The 26,292-nt window shown below is 35.8% G+C and overlaps 1 protein-coding gene across 4 annotated transcripts in view; it reads right to left on the bottom strand.

Moving 5' to 3' along the window:
- Positions 1-26,292, bottom strand: part of FSTL5 (follistatin like 5) — a 527,078-nt gene that overhangs the window by 54,979 nt on the left and 445,807 nt on the right. For 2 of the 4 annotated variants that reach the window (XM_036423988.2, XM_036423989.2), the window contains exons 11-13: positions 22,779-22,805; positions 16,016-16,134; positions 3,433-3,582 (exon numbers count right to left, since the gene is read on the bottom strand). In XM_036423988.2, coding sequence (XP_036279881.1) covers positions 3,433-3,582; positions 16,016-16,134; positions 22,779-22,805 — 296 coding nt within the window. The remainder of the gene's footprint in view (positions 1-3,432; positions 3,583-16,015; positions 16,135-22,778; positions 22,806-26,292) is intronic. The other 2 variants (XM_036423990.2, XM_036423991.2) reach the window with 1 other exon arrangement.

Below are 26,292 nucleotides of genomic sequence, written 5' to 3'. Positions count from 1 at the left end.
GGAAATACGCCAGGACTGGTTTGGCTCAATGGATAGAGCGTCGGCTTGGGGACTGAAGGGTCCCAGGTTCGATTCCAGTCAAGGGCATGTACCTTGGTTGCGGGCATATCCCCACTAGGGGGTGTGCAAGAGGCAGCTGATCAATGACTCTCTCATTGATGTTCCTAACTCTATCTCTCTCCCTTCCTCTCTGTATAAAATCAATAAAAAATATATATAAAAAAAATACTGGAAACACATATATCCTAATGGTAATAATTTATCATAAAGTTTGTAAAATCTTATGTTGTTAAGAAACTTTTTTTTAATTTTAATAATAAAGTGTAACAATGTTTAATTTTTTAAATGTTTAGTCCTAAAATGTTTATTTAATACCATGCCACACCATTAATACATGCAAAAAAAAAGTCAGAATTATGATTTCCTAGATAAGATCAGTATTAAACACTAGAACCCTACTTTAATCTGATTAAAAAATAAAGATTAAATTTAAATAAATATAAGGTTATATTTCTATTTCCCCCCCCCCAATAATAGGGCATTTTGATTTTGGACTTCACTGTCACATTTCTATATCCAAATGTTACAATATTCTATATTACTTCCTATGATGTTTGGGAGATGATTAAAGTTTGATTGTAAGTAATATTGTTAGTTGCTTCTGTACAATATACTCAGATTAAAAATAAATAAATAAGCTAGATACAGCACATAATTAGAAAGTCTAATTCAATTTGAATATAAAAAATGGACAGATTAGGAAAGGGTGCTTTATTTTTATAAAATTAACTTTGTACTCTGCAGTTGACTATAACCATGGATATAGATAAAGCTTTAAACCACAAATAAAGTTTTTCAAATGTAATTGTTTTAAATAGTTAAAAATATTTCTTTAAATAACTTTAAAATGTGAATTACTTGAATTATCTACACTGATAAAAGAGGAAAATGCTAATTGACCATACTTTCTCTACACACACAGCCAATCAGAGTATGCAAATTAACTCAATAAAGATGGTGGTTAATTTGCATACACTGAGGGAGGGAGGAGTGAATACTGAAGACAGCTTAGAAGAAAGAGGGAGGAAAAGCGGAAAGCAAGGCGGCTGCCAGAGGAAAGTAAGGGGGGGGGGGGGCGTGTGGCAAAGGCAGCAACAGCTCATGAGGGCACGGTGGCAAACAGACTCCTGCAAACAGGCTCCTAGTCCTATCTAATAAAAGAATAATATGCAAATTGACCAACACTCCAAGATACAAGATTGCCACCCCCATGTGGTCAAAGATGGCTGCCCCCATGTGAACACAAATTGGCTGCCACAAGATGGCCTGCAGGGGAGGGCAGTTGTGGGCAGTTAGGGGTTACCAGGCCAGCAGAGGAGGGCAGTTGGGTGAGACCAGGCCAGCAAGGGAGGGCAGTTGGTGCGGACCATATCTTCATGGGAGGGCAGTTGGGAAGGACCCAGGCCTGCTGGGAAGGGCAGTTATGGGGAAGGGGGGGAAACCAGGCCTGCAGGGGAGGACAATTAGGAAGGACCCAGGCCTGCTGGGAAGGGCAGTTGGGAGCGGGAGCAGACCTGTAGGAGAGGGCAGTTGTGAGTGATCAGGCCATCAAGGGAGGGTAGTGGGGGAGAGTATGCCAGCAGGGGAGGGGAGTGGGGGAGACCAGGCTAGCAAAAAGGGGCAATTAGAGTTGACCAGGCTGGCAGGGGGAGGATAGTTAGGAGCAACTGAGTCAGCTGTGGAGCAATTAGGTGTTGATCAGGCTGGCAGTGGAGTGGTTAGGGGGTGATCAGGCTAGCAGGCAGAAGTGCTTAGGGGCAATCAGGCAGAGGCAAGTGAGCAGTTAAAAGCCAGCAGCCCTGAATTGTGAGAGGAATGTCCAACTACCCATTTAGGCCCTATCCCGGTGTCCCTCAAGGCGTCCAAAATTGGAGAGGGTGCAGGCAAGGCTGAGGCACAAATTTTGTTCACCGCACCTCTAGTTAATTTATAAAACAGAGGGTTCAATATCTAAGGCTGTAAAATCTATACCTTACATGTTTTTAAATTAGAAACTTGAAAAATTAGAAAGTATGAGATGAATTATTTTCAAGTATAAATATTTAGGATATTCATTATTCACCTTTAAGCATGTACTTTGGGGACTAAAATTTACATAGTCTATAATACTGTTAAGACAAATATAACAATGCAATATTTTACCCAGCAGGTGGTAGACTTTGGAACTCATTATCAAAAGATGTCCACATACTGAAATTATATATGGTTACAAAAAGTAAAATTTAGACTAATCAAAGTAGAAACTTTTAATTTTGAAAACAGAGACTCTAATAAATGATATATGTTTAATATTTTAGGTTGATAATTATATTCAACAATAGGCCTCAAGATGTAGGGTTCCTGTCCTGCTGCTGTGGCTCTGTGATTGAGTATCAACCTAAACACCATGAGGTCAAGGATGGATTCCAGGTCAGGACAAGCTAGATCCCTGGTAGGGGGCATGCAGGAGGCAGCTGATCAATGATTCTCTCTTATTTATGTTTCTATCTCTCTCTCCCTCTCTTTTTCTCTCTGAAATCAATAAAAATATAATTTAAAAAATAATGTACCTATCACAAAGAATACTAGATTGAATACACCCCATATAGAAATGTTTATTTTTATAAACTAAGGTGATGTCTCAATTTCTATAGAATAGATTGGTGCAGAATTGTCAAATCATTCTGCTGCTACTTCACTCTCTTTTCCAAAGAGGTATTCAGTAGCCCTGTAATTCAAAATCTTTCTTTTTCACTGAGAGAATATTCAACATGTACATAAATTTCTCCAGAACATGTGAGCAACCCCATTACATACCACTATCTATACCTTACTATTTCAAAAATTAAGTTCCCACATTTTTCCTACAATAGGGATGTTTCTGATATGTTAGAGATATTTGTCTTTGTCATTGACCTATGTACATATTAGTACATTTTTTTTTTACAACTTAGTAATTAATACCTATTAAGTTACTATTACCTAGTAAAACCTTTCATTATCTCAGCCTCTGTTAAGAATCAAATGAGAAAGATGTAATACTGCTTCTAGGATGATAAGCAGCAATACCTTAATTGACCTCTGACTGGGACTCTCCTTGTTCTAGTTAGAATAAGCAACTCTGAGGATGATATGTGTGAAACTAGTGTTATTATGTGTTCATGAAATAAAATTTTTAAAAACAAAAGATATTTAAATTATTTCTTTAATTCATTAAGCTCAAGGAGCAAAAAGAGAGAAATAAGAGCAAGTAAGGCATATATTTTCCAGTTATCCAAGTAATGAAACTAGTTATAACTGACAACCATGTGTCAAGCACAAGTTACCCGGCAAAGGCTATTAAATTAAAGTAAATATTTGCAGTCACTTTCAAAAAGTAGGACTCATTCTTACCTGAACAACCTTTTGGGACTGCACATCAACAATTAGGACTCTGTCCAAGGTTGGCTGTGCAACATAAATGAACTTGTCTTTGACATTAACCGCTGAGGCCCACACACATTTCTGAACTTCATCTCCTTCAGCTTTGGGACAGACTTCATCCTATAATTTGTCAAATAGAAAAATAAGATGAGTATCTTAAAATATAACATGGGCATGGCCATATTTGGTATGAAATTAATTGTTTCTTTACTACTTTTAGCATGAAAAGCTAAACATAACAATTAATAAATATAAATATAGAAAGATAAATTAATCACAACTGTATATAGTATATATTTAAATTCATTAAGTATTTATAGAAATAAACGGGAATGGGAGGTAGTTACTCAGAATGGTTACTTAATTTTTCAATTTTGCCCTGTCTCTGGGCCTGCTCAAGCCTCCGCTGTGGCTTGGGCATGGCCCCCAGCTCTGCTAAAGCCTCCATCCACCAGGGCTTGGGCAGGTTTCCCCTGGCTCTCCTCGAGCCTCTGCCATGGGTTGGGCAAGGCCTCAAAGCAAGCATTCCACCTGGTCGCTCATGCTGACCACTCTTAGCGGTTGCATCCCCTCTCCCTCCCAGGACTGGGGGATTCCAGCAGGGCTGAGAGGACTGGGCACTGCCATCTTTGTGATGGAGTGACAGTCAATTTGCATATTACCCTTTTATTAGATAAGATGATATAATGATCAATACTGATTTATGTATTTTACTTGTTTTATGATATAGACCTGATCATTGATTACTGATATCTAATTTACTGATTTGTGTACTCAGCTAGTAACTCTTAAGCTAAATTAGAATACTCTCTTCTCTAATTCAAATAAAACAATTTTTCATCAGAATTTCCATTCACCATTTGTATTTAGTAATCATGAAACAAATTCCACAAAGTTTTCATTAGCTACACTACTAAATGTATCTTTTAATTTAAAGATAATACTTACAGCAGATAAACCACATTTGGCATTTAATGATTAAAATGAACACTTCAACAATGTAACGCTTCTCAAGAAGCACAACCTTAATATGTGGTCTGCCTGTATGCATAGCATTTGGAAAATAATGTAGAAACCACAGCACTCCGGTGTGAGAAGCTCAGTATGTGGTCTTTCAGTCTCATTCAGGGAGGAACTGGAGTGTCTACTAATTTCTAAGATCCAGTCCAGAGGTTGTCGGGTTCAGCCAGAACACCAGGAACATGAGGGGGTAATGTCTAAACAGCACAGGCTGTTTTAGGCTTGCAAGATATAAGAAACAAAACAAAACAAAACACCAGCCTGAAAATAATGAACAAAATAAACTGATGAACAAAAACAGATCCAGAGACAGAGAAGCATCTTTCAGACAATTAAACCTCAGAGGGAAGGAAGAGGATGGTGAAGGTAAGGGGGAGGGATTAACCAAAGGACTTATATGCATACATATAAGCCTACTCAATGGTTGAGCATTGACCTTTGAATCAGGAGATCAAAGTTTTATTCACATGCCCATTCGGCAGGCTCCATCCCCAGTGTGGGACATGCAGGTGGCTGCGACCAATGATTCTCTCTCATCATTGATGTTTTTATTTCTCTTTCCCTCTTCCTTCCTCTGTGAAATCAATTAAACACACACACACACACACACACACACACACACACACACACACACACACACGAAGAAACAAAGCAAACTAACAGGACAACAACCCTGAAGACTAAACATCTAATGTATGCTTCTGGTCCTTTTGGAGGTATCACATTACTTCATTTCATGGAATGTACCATGATCATTCTATGATGACTATGTGCAGGGTCATCTTGAGTCATGTCCATGGCACCTTTAAGCAGGCAGCACCAACCTGAGGTCAGAAATATGCCCTCAGCACATGCCAGATATAGAGGAAAGTACTCATCAATTATTGAAATGTTATTTTGTAAGGCTAACATTTTCCCTCAGAAATATCTTAAAATTTCTTTGATAAGAACTCATTTTGTGATAATCAAACACTATACAAAATATGTACTTGGAGACATGAAGAGGTGCGAAAAAAGTGGGACCTAAAGTTGATGAAAGGCTCAGCATACAGGGAGATTGTTTACAAATTCTTTGCTGTTGTGTAAAAGCCACCAATGAAATCTGCCAAAACCACAGAAAGTGTGAGTGGCCTGACAGGTAACTGTCAGCCAAACAACTGCAGAAGCAGGAGCAATTTCCACCCCTTTGTTTGCTACAAAACTATTCAACAGTAAAATAAATGAGTCTGCTGGGAATTATTTCTATGTGTGTGCTGTCCCCACTGGATGTCCCTGACCAGAGTCACAATCATTTTTACAAAGCCATTAAAAGTTTCCTGACAGTCAGCCTGAATTTTATTTGCTTCCCTTTATGACATTATTTCTGATTATAGTCTATTAGGTCCCATTTTACAATAGCACTCTTGTTTTTTTAGATTCCATAGATTAATATTTATTTCTGTAAATAAAAATTAGAGAGGGATGTTTTATCTCATGCATTAGGCATTTAATGGAATAAAAGAGAAGCTAAAAAAAAAATACCAGAGATGGAAAATAGGATTAAGATAATACATACTGATAAGGAAAATTGTCACAGATTTTATCAGATAGTATTATGAAATTACTTTTTATAGAAATGTATACTACTTGCCATTCAGAGTGAAAGGGATTAATAAGATATTAGGAATAATGAGGATGAGCATCAATAAGAAAAAAAAAAAAATTTAGTTTACTAGAGCAGCGTTTTTCAACCGCTGTTCCGCGGCACACTAGTGTGCCACGAGATATTGCCTGGTGTGCCGTAGGTGCAGACAAGAATTTTATAATTTTTCACTATTTTGTTTACTTAATATTTCATAATAAAGTAATTATAAAATACTTTCTTTGTGTTTATTTGATTCCTATTCAAGAGAATTACTTTATATATAGTCAATATAGGCACAGAGTTAAATTTTTTAACATTTTCTAATAGTGGTGTGCCTCGTGATTTTTTTCATGAAACAAGTGTGCCTTTGCCCAAAAAAGGTTGAAAAACACTGTACTAGAGGACCAGTACATGAATTTGTGGATGGGTGGGGTCCCTTGGCTTGGTCAGTGATTGAAGCCTATTCAGGGGCTGGCCAGCAGGGGGGAGGATCAGTGGGAGGATGGCCAGGCAGGAGGGGGAAGGGTTCTGTGGGGAGAGGGGCCAGCTGGGCAGGAGGAAAAGGGAAAAGGAAGGGACCACATGAAATTGGCTGTGGGAGTACACTGAACACTAGGGGGCAGCTCCTGCATTGAGTGTCTGCCACCTGGTGGTCAGTGCACATCATAGTGACTTGAGGTTCCGGTCCTTCAGTTGTAATGGTCTCTTAGGCTTTTATCTATCTATCTATCTATCTATCTATCTATCTATCTATCTAGATAGATAGATAGATAGATAATTAGAACTTACCTATTTCCTTTTAGTTTTTTTCCACATTTAATTACACTTTTCTTGTGTATGCATTCACCTCTTTAAAAATTGTAAAGGAATACAAGATATAGTATAAATGATGATGGAATTTTTGGTTTAGCAATTAAAATAGTGTTAATGATATTTGATTTGCTAAACCTAAGTATGTCAGACAGATGAGTATATGCACTCATCTTTTACAGGGCTTTGCCATTTGTATTTATTTTATTACCTATTAAAATACTTTGACCTTAAATCTCCAAATTCCCATCTCTACCATTATTCTCTTCCCTCCTCTTCTTTCTTCTTCTTCCCCTCCTCCTCCTTCTTGTCCTCTTCCTCCTCCCCCTCATCCTTCACAGTTCCCACTTTAGAACAACTTGCATAATTCATGGCAGGAACAAATGTTATTTGTCACACGTAACTCCATTTTCTTTGCATTCAACTCAATCACTTTCTGTCACTATCCCCTTCTCTCACTCTTCTCTAATCATAGAAATGTCTACTGTCCCTTATCTTTGGAAAGAATGGCCCTACATTTTATTTATAAATTTATGTTTTCAAGTCCTCAAACATGCACATCCTCCTGTAATTTAAGAAGCAAATAATAAAACAGCATTAATTGGCTCAATCTTCTTTCCCTTCAATCATTTATACAATTCTATCCAGACTTCACACAAGATGTCTAAAACTTTTCTTCCATTCCCTAACCTTTGATCATACTTCAAACTGGTTTATTCATACTTCAAGATGATGTTCATGATCCTATCATTTCCAAAATGAAAAGTTCTGAAAAGTCACCAGTGGACTCAGAACTTCCAACAATTAGTTTTCATTTCTTGGGGAAGCACTTATTGATCACTTACTATGTGAAAGATATTGTGCAAAGCTATGTTTGGAAGTAAACACATGAATATGAGAGAACACTTGCTCCCAAACTGCTTATCATTCCTGCTGCACTTTGCTGTTTCAGACAATTGATTCTTTCTAAAATGTTCTTTTATTCTTGTAAGGCAAGGATTAGCAAACAAGGGCCTCAGACCAAATTTAGCCCTCTTCCTATTTTGGTATGTGGTCCAGGATCTCAGAATTTTATTTTGTTTTGTTTTAGCATTTTGAATGGTTAAAAGTTAACAAAAGAAAAATACTATTTCATAACATACAAATATTATGTAGGATCAAAGTGTACATAAATAAAGGTTTATTGAAACATAGCTACACCCATTATTTAAATATTGTCTGTGACTGCTTTCATGCTATAATGGCAAAGACCCTATGGACTGCACACCTACAATATTTTTTATTTAATTTTTTTATTGTTTAAAGTATTACATATGTTTCCTTCCCCCACCCCATTGACCTTCTCCCCAGCTGCTCCTCCCCACAAAGCACGTACCCTCACCCCTCTAGTGTCTGTGTCCATTGGTTATGCTTATATGTAAATATATAATTCATTTAATTGATCTTTTACCCACCCACCTCTTCTACTCTCTCCTGCCTTCCTTCTGAGGTTTGATCTGTTCGATGCTTCTATGTCTTCTATATGGACTATGAACAGGTATCAGTTAGCCTGTCATACTGTTTAGCAATAGCATTCTGAGACAGAGCCTAGGGGGGCCTCATTTTTGGGGGATGCCTTATATTTCACTCAGAAAGAAACTTGTAAGTAGGTCTTATTTTTGGAGGATGTCTTATTTTGGGGAAAACATGGTAGTAAAGGTGATTTGAAATTAAATAGAAAATAAATCAAGAAAAGGTAAAACACACACACACATAACCACACATAATCAGATAGATAGATGAGAGATACATTACATAGGTAAGAGATAGATACACAGATGATATAGATAAATAGATGGTATCTATCTAGAGGTAGATAATATAACTTGATTTTTATTAGGAAAGTTTAAAACCCTAAGCAGTTCTATAAAAAAAGGGACTACTAGATAGTAAAATAACAAAGAGTCAAATTAGCAATAATCATGTGGAAACATATGTATAGAACATTTATAGTTGATATTTAAAATATCCTCATTAAAGTTTTAAAATAGACAATAATCAAAGGATTACCAGATCTAGTTGCATGAGTAACAAAAGCACTGCAAAGGCAAGCTAATATTATTAGGTCAGGGTTCTCTAAGTCATAAAGAAAAGCAAACTTCTGATCTTCTCCATAACTTAAAATACAAATGCATTTTGTAATATACATAAGGTGTGAATGAAAACAAATTGGCATTAGTATTATAATGAATGTAGAAATAAGTATGTAATAAACTAGATGACCTAATATGTATACACCCCATTTGGGCACTGAACTACGAAGCATTGTGGATTTATCCAAGGGTGATATATAGATAACCAGAGATAGGTGATGAACCACTGGAAACCTATATTGAGTCAAAGGTGGAGAGAGAGGGTTTGACAAATATGTAAACACTAGACTAGAGGTCTGGTGCACCAAATTAATGCACTGGGGAAGGGGTCCCTCAGCCTAAATTGCAAGAGGGCACAGGCCAGGCCGAGGGACCCCACTATCAGGGCTGGGGAGGGACACAGGAGGTTGCCCAGCCGGGGAGAGACTGCACAAGGACTTCAGGGCATGTCCTGCCCATCTTGCTCGGTCCTGATGGGCCAGACCCCAGCAGCAAGCTAACCTACTGGTCGAAGGGTCTGACTCCTGGTGGTCAGTGCACATCATAGTGATGGTCAACTGTCTTTCCACTGGTGGTCAGTGACTATCAAAGAGAGCGGTTGAGCTGCCTTAGCATATCATTAGCATATTATGCTTTGATTGGTTGAATGGATGACCAATGACCAGACACTTAACATATAAGGCTTTTATTATATAGGATAAGCATTTAATTTAAAATATTCCATCAGTAAATACATTTTTAAATTTTAACTGTCACTTACCATAGCAAAATAAATAAATAAATAAATAAATACATAAATACATAAATACATGAGTCAAGAATGCATATTTTTCAATAATGATGTTAAACACTAGGCCATATCATCTTGAATCATTGAGAAACTGAATTCTAATGTACTATGATTCAAAATGTGGACTGTGAACAGGTATCAGTTAGCCTGTCATTTATTAGCAAGTTGATAATATTACAGAAATTAAAAATAACCATTTAGACTCTTTTATAGCAATTTGACATTGCAATAATATTCATGACATTGCCATGTGTGATCAGTGGACCTGTCTTTTTTAACAGAATTTGTGTTGTTCCTCCTCCCTCAAGTATATATGTTTTTCCCCATTGATTTTTTATAGAGAGTGGAAGGGAGGAAGGGAGAGAAAGCTGCCTCTCAAAGGCAGCCCAACCTTGATTGGGAATCCAACTCATCACCAAGAATCCAACATCTGACCTACAGGCCAACACTCTATCTGCTGAGCCATACTGGCCAGGGCTCCTTAAACAGAACTAGAGCAGTGTGAGTCTTGTTTGAGTATCCTCTCTAATAAAAGAGTAATGTGCAAATTAACCATCATTCCACCACCAAACAAGATGGCTACGGCCACAGAGAGCAGGAGAAAGTCTTAGGTTTTCCTGGCAATGGAAGAAGCCAAACTTTCTGCCTGCCCTTGCCAGCCTTGGCCTCCATTCAAGGCTACAAAGTTTCAATGATACAAGATACATAAATCCAAACAGAAATGGTGGCAGTAATGGAGCTGGAAAGAGAAGGAGGCTAGGGTTGCCCCCTGGCAATGGAGGAAACCAAGCTTTTCGCACATACTGGCCTGCCCAGGCCTCTGCTTAAGGCTACAAAGTTTTAATTATACAAGATACATAAGTCCCAACAGAAATGGCTGCCACCACAGAGCAAGCAGAAGGCTTGGCTCCACTCCAGGCTACAAAGTTTCAATTGTAAAAGATAAATAAATCCCGCATACCGGGGCCTCTGCTTGGGTCACCAGGGGTGTGGCTGCCCTGCAAACCACCACAGGCCCTTCACCCAGGCTTCCCCATGCCCCAAAGAGACCCTCACCCTGATCTGGGACACCTTTCAGGGCAAACCAGCCAGCCGCCAACCGTTCACCAGGCCTCTATCCTATCTAATAAAAGAGTAATATGCAGATTGACCATCACTCCAACACACAAGATGGCTACCCCCATGTGGACACAGATGACCACCACAAGATGGCCAGTAGGGGAGGACAGTTGGGAAGGACCAGGCCTGCAAGGGAGGGCAGTTGGGGGCAAACAGGCTGGCAGGGGAGCACTTAGGCATCAATCAGGCTGGCAGGGGAATGATAAGGGGGTGATCAGACTGGCAGGCAGAAGCAGTTATAGAGGCAAGGAGGAAAGCAGTTGGGAGCCAGCAGTCCTGGATTGTGAGAGGGATATCCGACAGCCCATTTAAACAGGTAGTTGGACATCCCTCAAGGGGTCCCAGATTGGAGAGGGTGCAGGCTGGGCTGAGGGACACCCCCCACCCCCATGCACGAATTTCATGCACTAGGCTTCTAGTATTAAGATAAATAGAAAAGTGAATAATGGAACACTTGAAAAATCAGTGTTTATCAAATTCAACAGAATGTCAAGAATTGTTCTCATTGAGGATTTGTTGCAAATGAAACAAGGACTCTTTTGTACTTGATTAAAATGTTTAGTTTGGGATTCTCACAATATATTTTATAGCCATGTAGAAATATTTACAATCAAGTTTAAGGTATTTATATATATATATATATATATATATATATATATATATATATATAATGCTAGATGTATTATTTTAATCTTGCTTTGTGATATTAAAAAACCCTAAATTTTACAATAATGTATTAAACAATATAATGCCAATGGCTATCTCTCTTACTAGAATATATATGAAACAATGAGATAAAAGTACTTTCATCAATTTTTAATTGGGATCACTGCTTATAACCCAAACAATACAACTGCTCTTTCCCTTTAATTAGATATATTCAATTTATCTCATTCTATTTCCCTTCTCATTTATTAAAATGTCATAAACAGTCTAGTTCATATTAGTCAAAGCATAAGTAGTCACAGCAAGTTAGGGGTTGATTTGCCTTAATCTAGTTTATTTTAGAAAACTGTCATAACACAATTTTGATTCTATTATATCAAGGTGCAGAGGCTACATTTCAGAAATTTTCATCTTTTAACATTTATTGATCACTTTCAAACATGACTCATTTAACCTGCATAATAATCCTATGTGATGAGTAACATTCTTATACCAGTGGAGTAAACAAGGCTTAAAAGGAATATTAACACAGTTCATCTGAGTGTACAGCTGAACATTATTACACTCAGGTCTGGTTGACCTCAATGCCTGTTTTCTTAGTGTCTCTAATATGCTGTCTCTAAAGAAAAACCAGTCCTCAGTTTTTGGCTATGCAATGTTATCAGCTCTATTTTTATTGTGACACTGAAAGCCATAAATACATTCTTCTTATGTTAAAATAAAAGATGAAAAATTCTGGAATGAGGTCTTTGTGCCTTGATTAATTGATTTGCATGTGTTGAACTATCATTGTGCCCCTAGAATAAAAATCTAATGTACTATTCTTTTAAAAGTAGTTTTCGTTTGTTTGTTTGTTTTGATTTTTTGTTAATCTTCACCCGAGGATATTTTTCCATTGACTTTTAGAAAGTGGAAGAAAGGGGGAGACACTGAGAGAGAGAAACATTAATGTGAAAGGGACACATCCATTTGTTTCCTTCTGCATGCACTTCTACCAGGCCAAGGATTGAGCCTGCAACCGAGGTATGTGCCCTTGATCTGAATGGAACCTGGGACCCTTCAGTCTGCGGGCCTACACTATCCACTGAGGAAAACTGTCTAGGGATGTACTCTTCTATGTATACTAGCAGTCCTGTGCACAAATCCGTGTGCTAGTAGCTCTCTGCAGGTCCTGGTCGCTCCATGGCAGCTGCCCAGAGGCTCTCTGTGGCCTAGAGGGTGGGGAACACTTGCCTTGTCGCTGCGGAGACAAAGCAAGCATTCTGCTAGGCCACACAACTTGCCTGCTCTCAGCGTCTGCTCCCCAAAACTGGGGACTCTGGCGAGGCTGAGAGCACTGGGTGCTGCCATCTTTGTGATGGAATGATGGTTAATTTGCATATTACCCTTTTATTAGATAGGCTAATGACTCCTTATTACTCAGATAAAAAATGTTTTTTTAAATGATGGCAATAATTGCCTGACACATACATCATTCTGGTCACATTCACTCATAACTTGGCTGGCACTTATTAATAATCTCTTAAAGAAGACTTAATATGCTATCTAAGATAAAATTACTTTACCCAATTAACATGCTATATAACTCCATTAAAATGCTGCTGCACAATTTACATACTTCCCACTGTTGTTCCCTCATAGTTAAGCTTACAAACTCACAGTCTAATAGATGCACATGATAAGAATTTAAAAGTGTGATTTTAAATAAAATATTAGAAGTCCTCTTTAAGTCTAGGACTTCAAAGACCAATTTTATGAGTTTGTTTCTTTTAAAATCTACAGAGTAACCTTCTGAGGACTAGTTAGAGGTAGTTTACATTACTCTCTTTGGGAAGCACTTGGCAGGATTTCATTGAGCCACAAAGGGACAAGAGCTTAAATTTTCCTCCTTCGGTAACACTTTGTAAGTTAAGCCATGTTTGAATAGAGGCCCACTGAGAAAAGAGTAAGTGGGGCAGCATTCCGATTACCTTTCTAAAACACACAGTGGTATTGAATTCAAAAGGTTGCTCTATGGCTTCCTGGGGAAAGAAATTGCATCATACAAAAGGGCTGGTTTGTATCAAGTGTTTTTGCAGGCAGAATTTGGAGAAATAGTAATTTGATTAGAAACAGAATGAAACGCTGAAAAGAGAAAGTTGAGAATATGACTAGGGATTGATGAAATCCCTGGAGGCTGCACTGCTAGAGGCCAGAGGAGACACCAGCAGAGGAAGAAATGTGGACTATTGTGTTCCCCATTTCTAACCTCAGTTACAATTTCTTGAAACCTATGTATTCTGGACAAAGTCATTACATACACATTGCATTCTAATAGAGCACTAACAGTATTTATTCCTAAAGGTAGAGTAATTTCCATGCGTGAAAATTCCAAACCTGGAAAGCAAGACATTTTAGAGGTGATTTGCATCAGACATCCTGTAGAAACTACCGTATTTTTCGGACCATAAGACGCACCGGACCATAAGACACACCAGTTTTTAGAGAAGGGAAGTGAAGAAAAAAAGATTCTGAAACAAATAGTGTCCTAAAATATTTTATGTGCATTAAAACCTAACATCACAGTCATAAACACATGTAATCAACCCTGTAAAGTAAACAGCAGCATTTAGAACCATTTTAGAGCCGGGCAAGCACACAGAGACCACACAGAGCCGGGCAAGTAAAAAAACTTTTTTTTTAAAGTATATGTGTAGGCTATATTTGGACCATAAGACGCAGGGACTTTTTCCCCCCACTTCTGGGGGAAAAAAAGTGCGTCTTATGGTCCGAAAAATACGGTATGTTGCTCTACAGGCTACTGTTATTCAGCACTTATAACAGGCACAGAATATCTATGTCCCAAAATATAAGACCCATTTATATACAAAATAGAAAACATGTATGTGCGTATCTCCTAAACTATAGAAAATGGGAAACACCATGGTATATGTGAAGAACAATAGCTAGGATATAATAAATAATGGACTAAATATGTATTCAAGATTAAGAGAGTGGTGAGGAAGGATGACACAATAGTTGAAAACCAGAAGAGTCAAAAAGTTAGTAAGCTTGGAAAACCCAGTCATCCTTGAGCATGTAATTTAAACATTTTGCCAAACCTATTTCAGTGTTAGTCCTGAATTCATAAGTCCGGAGTAGAATTCTATCTGTCTAAAGTTCACACTATTGGTGACAAGATGAAATCATGTGTTACAGCTAGGATAAATAGAGCAAGAATCCTATCTAGTAAGGCTACATAACAAAAAAGAAAATAAAAAGATGAAAGTATAACTGAAACCAGGTTCTGTACTAACTCACTATCAGAAGCTGAAGCCTGATGCAATCTGACATTGCACCAAAATTGAATTTTTATTTAGGGCAAGCAAACAGCATCTTGTGAGAGGTTTGATGGAAGATTCTATATGCTAAATATTTCACTTTTTTATCTAAACTTCAGTGGACAGTGAGTTTTTTTGGGGATTGCACTGCTACTCTCAACTTGACCAGTGAATTTGAAAAATATTATATCTATGTTTAATCCTTTACATGAGAAAGAAAATGATTAAAAAATTCATTTCCACTCCTCATGCTCAAGATATTTACTTTCTAAAATCTAGATTAACTAGATTTTTTTTTACATTGGAACTCCAAACTTATAGAGAGCATCTGCAGAGTAAATTTTGATTATGTGATCCTGAATTAATATACTCATGAGATTTTACTTCACTTGAATCAATTCAATGATAAATTATTCTATGAAACATTTCTCACAAATACATTAAAAGAAGAACATGACTTTGTGGTAATTATCAAATAAGAAGTATTATGAGGAGAAAATTATATATATATATATATATATCTATCTTTAAATTTAGAGAATGCATAAAAGAATAAAGAGTCCCACACTCTAAGCAATGGAATTTTCACTAAATTCATTTAACAAGTATTAGTTGACCCCTGCAATGTATAAGGCATTGCACTAAGCATGTTGGGAAAACAAACACTATTTAAACAAGGTCCTTAACTAAAAGAGATAGTAAGCCCAGCTGGTATGGCTCAGTGGTTGAGCATTGACTATGAACCAGGAGGTCATGGTTTGATTCCTGGTGGGGTGTGTACAGGAGACAGCCAATTGGCGATTCTCTCTCATCATTACTGTTTTTATCTTCCCCCCTCCCTTCCTCTCTGATATCAATAAAATATTTTAATTACAAATAAATAATTGGGAATATGTAATATATTATTTTCCCTCAAATATAAAACCTGCATTAATAACAGCCAATATTATAATTTTAATATTTTCCTCCCAACATATCTCATATATGTCTATATTTCATTGTATTTTCAAAATATAATTCTACTTAACAAAACTGCTACCTAAAAATGTAAAGAAATTATTAAAATACTTGCCTGAAATCCGAGGAGCTTTTCACTAGGCTTAATGTGCCTCTGAAATTCACACTCTATGGGTTGTATCACTTTGATTCCATCTTCATAAAAAACATAGAACATGTTTCCAATTCCCAGACCTTATAAATAAAAACACATTCAAAAGCTCAAATGAAATTATTAGAAATCTGTACAGCCAATACTCTGTGCCCCTCATATTGCTGACAGATCAATCTGCAAAGTCGTGTAATGTTAGTAATGCAAACCCTGTGTGACTTTCACCAAATTCCTGAGCAACTTTGTGACAGTAGGCAGACATTCTACCTTATTCTGTCCAGCCTGAAATTCAGTTGCTTTCTCTAATACAACTCAATAATTTTTAAAATATATTTAGAATAACTATAAATGGAAATAATAAACTCTGAGATGCGTAATGTCTGATATCTTCTCTAGTTAATTTAGTTAAGAAAAAAAAAGTACTTTTGAAGAATTCTATTTATTCTAATACTTTTGTTAGAATTCCCTAGTGAAAATAAAATGGCATTATTTGTAGGAATTTAATTTATATACCCTTTTTTAAAAATGAAAAGAATAAGACTTTGAGATTTCAGAAAATAAGCAAATTTTTATAAATATAATCCTACAAAGAGGTCTTATATGTCATTTTTTATACTAGCAGTGTTTGGGACCTATTTCTATACTTTAAAACTTGAATTAATTTAAGATTTTATTTTATTTATATATATATTTATATTATTAATTTTTTACAAAGAGGAAGAGGGATAGAGTTAGAAACATTGATGAGAGAGAAACATAGATCAGCTGCCTATGTGCCCTACTGGGGATGTGCCCGCAACCAAGGTTCATACCCTTGACTGGAATCGAACCTGGGACCTTTCAGTCCGCAGGCCAATGCTCTATCCACCTATCCACTGAGCCAAACTGGTCAGAGCTAATTTGAGGTTTTAGAAAAAACTTCAGTGTACTAATTTAAAGCATAGTTTTTTCCCCCCCACACTACAGATCTAAGTATGTGGGGAGTTAGCTTTTGTGTCACTTTATAAATCCAAACCTAACTGGTGCAGGACACTACAATGGAATACAGGAATGCAGGTGGGGTTACCTGAGGCCTGCACCTGGGAGTGTCTGCATATTCCTGCACTATCTGCTCTCTTCGTTTTCTCTGCTTCTGCCTTTTCCCACATCTCCAGACCTAACTTCATGTATTCCTTCCTTTTCAGATCCTCAGCTGAGTAGATCCTTTCCCGGCTATATTGGGTTCCATAATCATCTTTGTTCAGTCTAATTACACCTTACATGACTCAGTTTTTTGAAATCTATAAACATAACCAAGTAGTGATGTGGTATCTGATGGTCAGATGTCAGTTACACACTACATTCAATGATTACTACGAAGCCCATACCTTTTTTTTTTTATTAGTTTTTGAAATGTATCTTTATTGTTGAAAGTATTTGTATGTCCCTTCTCTCTCTCCCCGCAATAATTTCCTCCATTCCACTCCCATTCCGTCCCCAGGCCTTCACTGTACTAGTGTCTATGTTCATGGGTTATGGTCCACAGAACATTTTGGAATGAACATGACTCTGCCCTCCTTCAGCTGCTGCAAAATTGTACTCCACAATCAGGAATGAGATGATTGAATCTCACACTACTCTATGCTCAGTTTGTTTGTAAACTTTCTTGGAAACCTGCCTGCCCTTTCTCATTACTTTACCATATTCTGCACACAATACAATCAGTGGGATTCCACTTTATTCTTGCACTGATGAAATTTCTGAGCTGTATTTTCCTCTAAAAGCCACTTAATCCATCCAAATCACCCTTCCATTCTGAGAGACTATTTTCTTTCCATTTAAAATATGAATTACACATCAGCATTTTTACCAAGCATAATCTACTTTTTAGGTTATTGAAGAAACACAGACATCATTATGTAAGGTTTAGTTTGTTTTTGCATTTTATTGTTTTCAGTGAAATGTAATTCCTTAGTGTATATGAAATTGTTATGCAACAAAATACCATATATAAGTATATTACTAAAAATAATAACTTTAAAGTGAACAACTATGTATTAATTACTCTACCTTGGAATAAAACTTTACCTATATCTTTTAGAGTCATTTTTTAGTCCTCCTCTCCCTATCCACAAAAGGTCTATTTGCCATTATAATTTTGCTAGACATATTTTGTTCATAAAGAGTTTCATTTAGTATTTAGCAGCAGAATTTATAATATGAATATATGATGCAGACATGTTTATTTTAAATTTGCTGCTATAATATTGCACATATGTACATTTATTAGGAATATAGTGAGAGCAGAACAATATAAATTACCTGATGATGGAGATGTTGATAACTGAAGACAAATTCAGATTTTCATTTGGGCATTTATTAGATTTATTTGTAAAGTAGCAATAACATATTTGCATATATTAATTATAAGTTTCTATGTTCTAATCTTACTTTTTTTTTTTTTTTTGAGAGGGAATGGGAGAATGTAAGAGTTAGACAAATTTCATTCTCTGGATTCAGACGGCGCTAAGGCAAATCATAGTTATAAAACCAACTGTCAGTTGTGCTATTCAGTCATGGGGTAGAGTTAATCAGTCATGTTACAATGACCTGATCTTACAATTTGAAGATAATAACTATACTTATATCATACAGCTGTTGTAAGAATGTAATGAGATGGAGAAATTAAAACATTTAGCAGAATGACTGACACATAGTAAGATTTCAAGAAACAAAAACTATCACTATTTTTATAAGTGACATTATCTCTTATTTGAAACATTAGTGGGAGAAAAACAAATGGTGAAATGTATGTAACCTGAATATGATTACTGTCCTCATGGTTTCCTCAAATCTATACTGTGAGACATACTGCTAAATTTCAGTTTTCCATGGTGTTCAATTATGTGAATCCATGAGCTGCTAAAAGTTCAAATTTATTTTCTTTGAGCAGGTGTCAAAGTTGATTCTTTCAGTGAGTCTACAAAGTTAAAGCTGTTTTCATAATAATACTAAGATGTCATTTGTGGAGTTTTTTGTTTTGTTTTGTTTTGTTTTGTTTTTGATGTGTGTTTTTCTCTCAGTCTCCCAAATGAGATTCTCCCAGAAGTAGAGTCCACTTCTAAATAGACTACAAGACACATGATGTCGAAAGTGATGACCCAATAATTCACTGCAGAGGTAGATATAGGAAGCTAGCATTTCCTGTTCAATCAGACACTTAAAAGATTGGGGAAAAATATGAGTCTCCTCATTGTTTTCTGAAAATATAGCTTTAAAAATAATGTGCTGTTTATGGCTACAGGTAATGGGCTTATTGTAATCACTTTTAATAAATTAATAAATGCCCACTTAATTTTTTTTCTGTTTTAAGTTCTAATATGGTAAACATAAGTGGATGAAAATAACCCACATAGATATAAGCTTACGTGTTCTCAGTCATGCTGGAGAGTGTAACGGGGTCCCGAGTCCCAAGGAGTTTGATAACCATGTAGGTTTTAGTTAGAATTCTCTCCCCAGTACTGCTTTTTATTGTAGGCATATTACAAAAGTTTTTGACTCCAGTGAAAGCTTCCTGGCACTAGTCACAGTAAAGAATGGGAACGTGTGCAGGCTGTTTTTCTTTCCCTTTTTCCATCCCCTGGTGAAGGCAGACAAATGTGCTTTGTCTTTTACAGGTCGATTGTTAATCTAATAGAGTACTGTGCTCTAGAATGTAATCCATATTTGTTGGTTCCTCGTGAGCTTTCTTTTTGCTTTGTTATTCTTTCTATACAGAAAGAGGACATAAGCAAGAATTACCTGCAGTCTCATAAGAAAGCATTATTTTCCAGGGGATTTTCTAATCAATAATGTGCCTTTAAATACATGGACTAGAGAAAAAATGGGAATAATGTGCATTCCTGTCTCAATACATTGAGGACAGCTGCTCAATAATGATAGTGGATTGTGATAACACAAGTATGTTATTTATTATATATAGAAAATATTTTATGTTATTTATACCAACAATAAAATTTGGTTAAATTCTGAATACTGGATGAATATTTAAGTCAACAACAAGAGAGACTGTGTAGTGTTAATTGCCTTTTTCTGACTTAATTTTATATTACTTTAGCATTTAAGTTATAGTGAAGAGCAACTTATAATTCTACAATGCAGTGAGAACTTATGATTATTGCCTTCCTCTGACTTAATTTTACATTACTTGAGAATATAAATTATAGTTAATATTAATCTTTTCACATTCAAATTATCCTAAACTTATTTATATTTTTTGACATATAGAATAATTTTTTTTTAGATAAAGAAAAATATAGTCAAGAATAGAGTGTACACAGTTGCATTTCTCATATTGATAACTAGGCAGAGGTAGACTTATGATTCATGAATGCTTCTATGATTCTCTTTTAGAGCTAAAAATCTTTTCACACATACAGTAGTATCCCAGCATCCCACCACAATAAGATCCTTATATTATGTTCATTTAAAATAAGACTGACTCTTTCATTCTTCCTATAAAGTTTTGAGGAATGATTGTGTCAAGCTATTTATTGGGCAACATTAATCTAGGAAGTAGGTGCCATCTGACACACACACACACACACACACACACACACACCTCTATATACTAGAGGCCCAATGCAAGGGGCTCTCGGTCCTCGCAGCCACAGCTGTGTCTAGAAGGTCATTAGGCTATCTAGTCCAATTAACATATTACACTTTTATTATATATATATATATGTGTGAGTGTGTGTGTGTGTGTGTGTTATATGAGTGATATTATCTAAAACCACTCCTTTTGAGTCATTATACAATTCCCTGAACTTCCAAAGGTTTGCTGAAAAACTGAATTCAAATCTACATGATTAACTTCACATGTAATGATTAACCTAACAAAGGTTATAAGATAATATAGTATTTGTTTGCTAAGTAATTACTATTAGTTGGAATCATGTGTGTGTGTGTGTGTGTCTATCTATATCTATATCTATATCTATATCTATATCTATATCTATATCTATATCTATATCTATATATAGGATAGATAACTCTTGTCCTAAAACTATTGGAATAAAATTTTCTTATATTAAAAATGGTTTCAAATAATAAATCTCAATGTGATGTTCAGTGATATGGAGGCCTCTACTACTTTGGGGGTAGCTTGAAGAATGCTACTGTATTATTACTAGAGGCCCAATGCACGAAATTCATGCAAGAGTAGGCCAACCTTCCCCCTGCTGCTGGCACCAGCTTCCCTCTGGCACCTGCGAACCAGGTTTTCCTCACAGCCCTGGCTTCCTTTGGAAGGTTGTCCAGTCTAATTAGCATATTACCCCTTTATTATTATGTATTGCAAATTAATAATTATTATAAGCAAATAATGTTCATGGTGGTTATTAAACAAAATCAATTTATAAGGCATAATTGTTTCCCAGACTTTAAATTTTACATGTCAAAGATTAACTAGGAGAATTCTTACTCTATTTCAAGTACTGTTAAATCAAATTTGGCTCAGTGAGGTAAGATAACTCATCCAATTTTTCCCAGCAATTAACAAGAAAGGCCAGATCTATGGCATCTGATTTCAAATTCCTTAAGTAATATTCCTTCCTTTATAATGATTAAATAAAATCAATTTTTAAAATGCTCAGAGAAATATTTGTTTAATCTCAAGAGCAAAGATAATACAAAGACATGTTATCCAACAGATATGTCAATGATAATTTCAATTATAATTGAATTTGTACATTCAAATGTAAAATATCTAAGTGAAATGAATTGAGAGGGTATAGTTACACCAGAACCTCCTTAGTTATCTAGCCCTTAAAAAGGAGATTATATAAATTATTAAAGGAACAACAAATACCAAAAAGGAGGGAGGTGGCATCCTTCATCTTTGAGAACAAAATTAAAATGCATATATTTTCAAAAAATTACTTGAATACTATGATTAATGGCCTTCAAAGGTAGCAAAGCCTTCAGCTCATGTGGAAAGCTGTAAATGGGGAAGATAAAGTTTGCTTTGGATGGACTGTGAAAACAATAATTTGTGTCATTGTTTACCTGGAGTGTAATGATTGTATAGACAATTTTCTCCTTAGAATATAATTAAAAACACATTGATGGGCCATTTGAGTACCTGGTCTAACACTTTCCAGCCTTTGTGGTTAAGTACAAAAAAATAAAATAACAACAATAATAATAAATGACAGTAGATACATTTATTGAATGTAGATTATATTTAAAAACTGACAACAATCCCCCGAGTATTAATATCCTTATTTTTGAAATAAGAATATTATTGCATAAAAAGGCACTATTGATGGAAACTGAATTTGAACCCAGGTCCTTCAAGTTTACAACCCATTTTGTTAAATAATTTATTATATTCCCTAAATAAGGCAACAGTTTTTATATTTGTTCTTTCCCTAACGTAATGAGAGCTTATTATGTAAATTATGTTTAACTAAAGATTATTTTATTTTTTAACTTAACTTTATACTCTTAAAAATATTTCAATATATTGTAATTTAATTTCCTGGCTGTATATCAATTATCAATTATGATTCAAGCTGATGAGTGGTATTAATATATTTAATGTAGAGGTTTGCACAAAAATATTGAAATATAATCAAATAAAAATATTGGCTCAAAATAAAAACTGGTTATTAAAACTGATAGTCAACATACATACTAAAAGATTAGGCAAAATAATCACAATATAAGAAATAATAGAATTTAGTACCTTCTTCTCTCCATAATATGTTAGCTACTGCAGCATGTTAAAAAGAAAGAGAAGGAAAAGTGAGTAAAGAGAGCTTCAGTTGCACAGTAATGTAAATAACTATTAAGGAGGTCACAATCTCTGAGACAGAGAATATACATAAAAATACTGAAGTGAATTCAACAAACTACTTTAAAATGAACAAAACAGTAAAAATGCTGGTAATAATTAACAATGTTCCATTCATTTCTTGAAATAGCCTATTCTTCTTTGGCATAAAGATTTTGATAATAAAGAACATTTTATGCATCATTGAAAAGAATGGAATTTTTAAGTTAATTGTATTGAAATGCAGCTTTAGAATAAGCATTGACAGTGAAACTATTTGTTTATTTGACAGTATCATTAAAAGTTACTAACTGATGCCGGGACCGGTTTGGCTCAATGGATAGAGCGTCGGCTTGGGGACTGAAAGGTCCCGGGTTCGATTCCGGTCAAGGGCATATACCTTGGTTGCGGGCATATCCCCAGTAGGGGGTGTGCAAGAGGCAGCTGATTGATGACTCTTTCTCATCAATGTTTCTAACTCTCTCTCTCTCTCCCTTCCTCTCTGTACAAAATCAATAAAAAATATATTAAAAAAAAAAAAATTTAAAAAAAAAAAGTTACTAACTGAAAAAGTTATATTTTTATAATTCTCAATATTCCTAAGTAAGATTTCTTATAAACATAGGTTTTTGAACACAAAAGTTGCTTATTTTAAGTAAATATATGTTTTCACTCTTTCAACAAGACAGAATGATATATATATATACACATATATATGTGTGTGTGTGTATGTGTGTCTTATTAACTTGTTTCTAGACAATATGTTTATAAAACAGTAGAGGCCCAGTGTGCACGAAATCGTGCGCAGTTAGGGTCCCTAGGCCTGGCCTGGCTTCCCTTGCATGGCCTCTGCCGTCCTGCTAGGCTACATGAAGCTCCCTGCTTCAGGATGCTCTGCAATGCTCATGGCCCCTCTACTGCTCTGCAAGGCTCCCCACACTGTTTTGACTGCTAGGTGAACCTTGCAGCTGGATGCTCCCCTAAACTCCTCTCGCCCCACCACTGCCCTGGGAGGCTCCCTCACCTTGTGACTGCTTTGTGGAACTCGATGCTGCCTGGGTGACTGCTCTACTACTAAGCTCAGGCCACTCCGCAAAGCAGCCCGCCATGGCTGCTCAACAGTCCCCAGTCCTACCCAACCGCCAGCGCCCCCTCATGGTGAGCGGCTCCGGGGCTGGAGAAGAGAGGGGACGGAGAGGTGCTCCATGCACTTCATGGTGACCGGGTAGCCTGTTCGGTCATGACGACACATAGATCTTTATATATATTAGGATGGTACAGTGCTAAATCAGTAGTTAAAATAGTGAGATAGAAATAAAGAGATAATACCAGTAGAAATATTTTCAAGGAAAAATATGCCTGCCTTACTAATTCAAAGTTATCCAATTTCTATGTTTTCAAAGCAAAACAATATAAGTAACAAGAAAGTGTAACTAACAGAAAATCTCATACACATATAATTACTCCGTAAATATTTTAACCATCTTAAAGCATAATCACTTATTTTTTAGAAACTGAATACCCATGATGGATATCCAGCACTCCTAGCTCGAGGTTGAAGGACCAAGCATGCAGTTTTCAGCATGTTTTTAAATACATATATGTTTTTAAATACATATATGTTTTTAAATACATATATATGTAGAGTAAGCATTTTTTGTGTGTGTGATTTTGGGTGTTCTTAATTCCTTAAGAATATTTATTCAAACATGTACACATGACATGTATATCTCCTCAGGGGATTTCAAGGTGCTATTCTTGTGGTTTAGAGTGTGTTTGGCATGTATATGAAAAGAACAGTTCTATTTGCAAGGAGAGGACATAGGCCTGTGAAGGGAGAGAACCATGCTAACAAATAATTATGACCATGTGTTAAGTCCAATCAAATAAACAAATACCAGGATCAGTGGCTGGGGACAGGACAGAATGATTATCTCTGAGGGGTAGAGATTGGGTAGCAAATCAGGGGATAGCTTCATTGGGTTGGTGATATTCAAGAAAGATAATGTCATCCGAGCTCAGAAGAGGAATGTGGAGGGCAGGGACTATGGTTAGAGACATTTAAGGTATACTAACATAGCACATCATAATACATCTAGAGAAATTTGAGTAATTGAATATAGTTGGAAGGCAAAAACGTGTACTTGAGGCCACAGTATTTGCCCATGATAAAATCATGAAAGTCTTGTACATGATATCAAGGAGATAAATTTTTCTTCTGGAGGCTCAGGAAAGGTTGAGCCACGATTACCCTTATCATTATTTTTCTAGTTTATAAGAACAGTAATTAGACATATGATCACTCATATCTCCATTCATTCACTTATTGAGTGAAGCCTAGCATATGCCAGATAATGTATTCAATACACAGATTAGAACAGTCCCAGCTCTGTGCTAATAGAGCATCTATTTTAGTTAAGAAAGGGAAAGTGAACAAATAGTACCCAAATCATGGTAAAGAAAAAATTGCAAATTCTATGTGTTATAAAAAAGAAAAGCAGTCATTGGAATGTTTTGAATAGTTGGATTAGACGTAATCTAATCTGAGACTGGAGGAAACTTCCTTAATGATAATGCTGATGGTGACATCCAGAAGATGAATAAGAGCAAATTGAGTGAGAATTTTAGAGATATAATTTATCGATATGGGCAAAAGCATGCACAAACCCTAGTAATATATCAAAGCACTGCTATTTTAAAGGACTAAGAACTTAAAAATAAGGATGGTTTATTTTTAAGATAAACAATAATTTATGAGAAAGTACCAAAAAGTACATGGTTTGTGATATTGATATAATATTAGAGAAGATAAAATTAAAGGCACTACATATTGAACTTAAAATTATATAAATCAAGCACATAGCAGTATAATATGAGGCAGAAACTATTAGGACTGGGTACAACATTGATAAAGCCACAGCCACATTCTGCTTTTTTATTCTTCACTCTTAATGTTTGGAAAATGAAGAAAAAAAAGGACAAAGTTTCAATAGTATAACTTTAAGATTGAATTAATATTTTTATAACAAGTACTAGACTACACAAACAGAAAAGATGTCTTGAACGATTTTCAAGAGTGGCCACAAAGTACATTAGAAAATAAAGACTCTATTCTGTATGTATATGCCAATAAGCATTAATAGCTTAGCCATATTCAGATAGCAATAGAGAAAATATGAAAACATGTTTAAATCCAACACTTTCTTCAATAAATTAAATATTTAAAAAAATAAAATGTAACCACAATTTATATAAACTACAAAAATACTAATTCAACATGTGGGCCCAAAGAGTTTTAGCCAGAAGATAAGGTATAGACTTAACTGAAAGCAAGATAAATGGGTGGATAGATAGATAAGAGGAGAAGAATGAAAAGAGGGAGAGAGGGAAGGCAGAAGGAAGGAATACCTGTAGCTGTAATGATTTT

Source organism: Pipistrellus kuhlii, unplaced genomic scaffold (assembly GCF_014108245.1).
Source record: "Pipistrellus kuhlii isolate mPipKuh1 unplaced genomic scaffold, mPipKuh1.p scaffold_m20_p_8, whole genome shotgun sequence".
NCBI classification, from domain to species: Eukaryota; Metazoa; Chordata; class Mammalia; order Chiroptera; family Vespertilionidae; genus Pipistrellus; species Pipistrellus kuhlii.
Note: the sequence above shows the minus strand (reverse complement) of the source record. Positions and strands in the feature narration are given on the sequence as shown.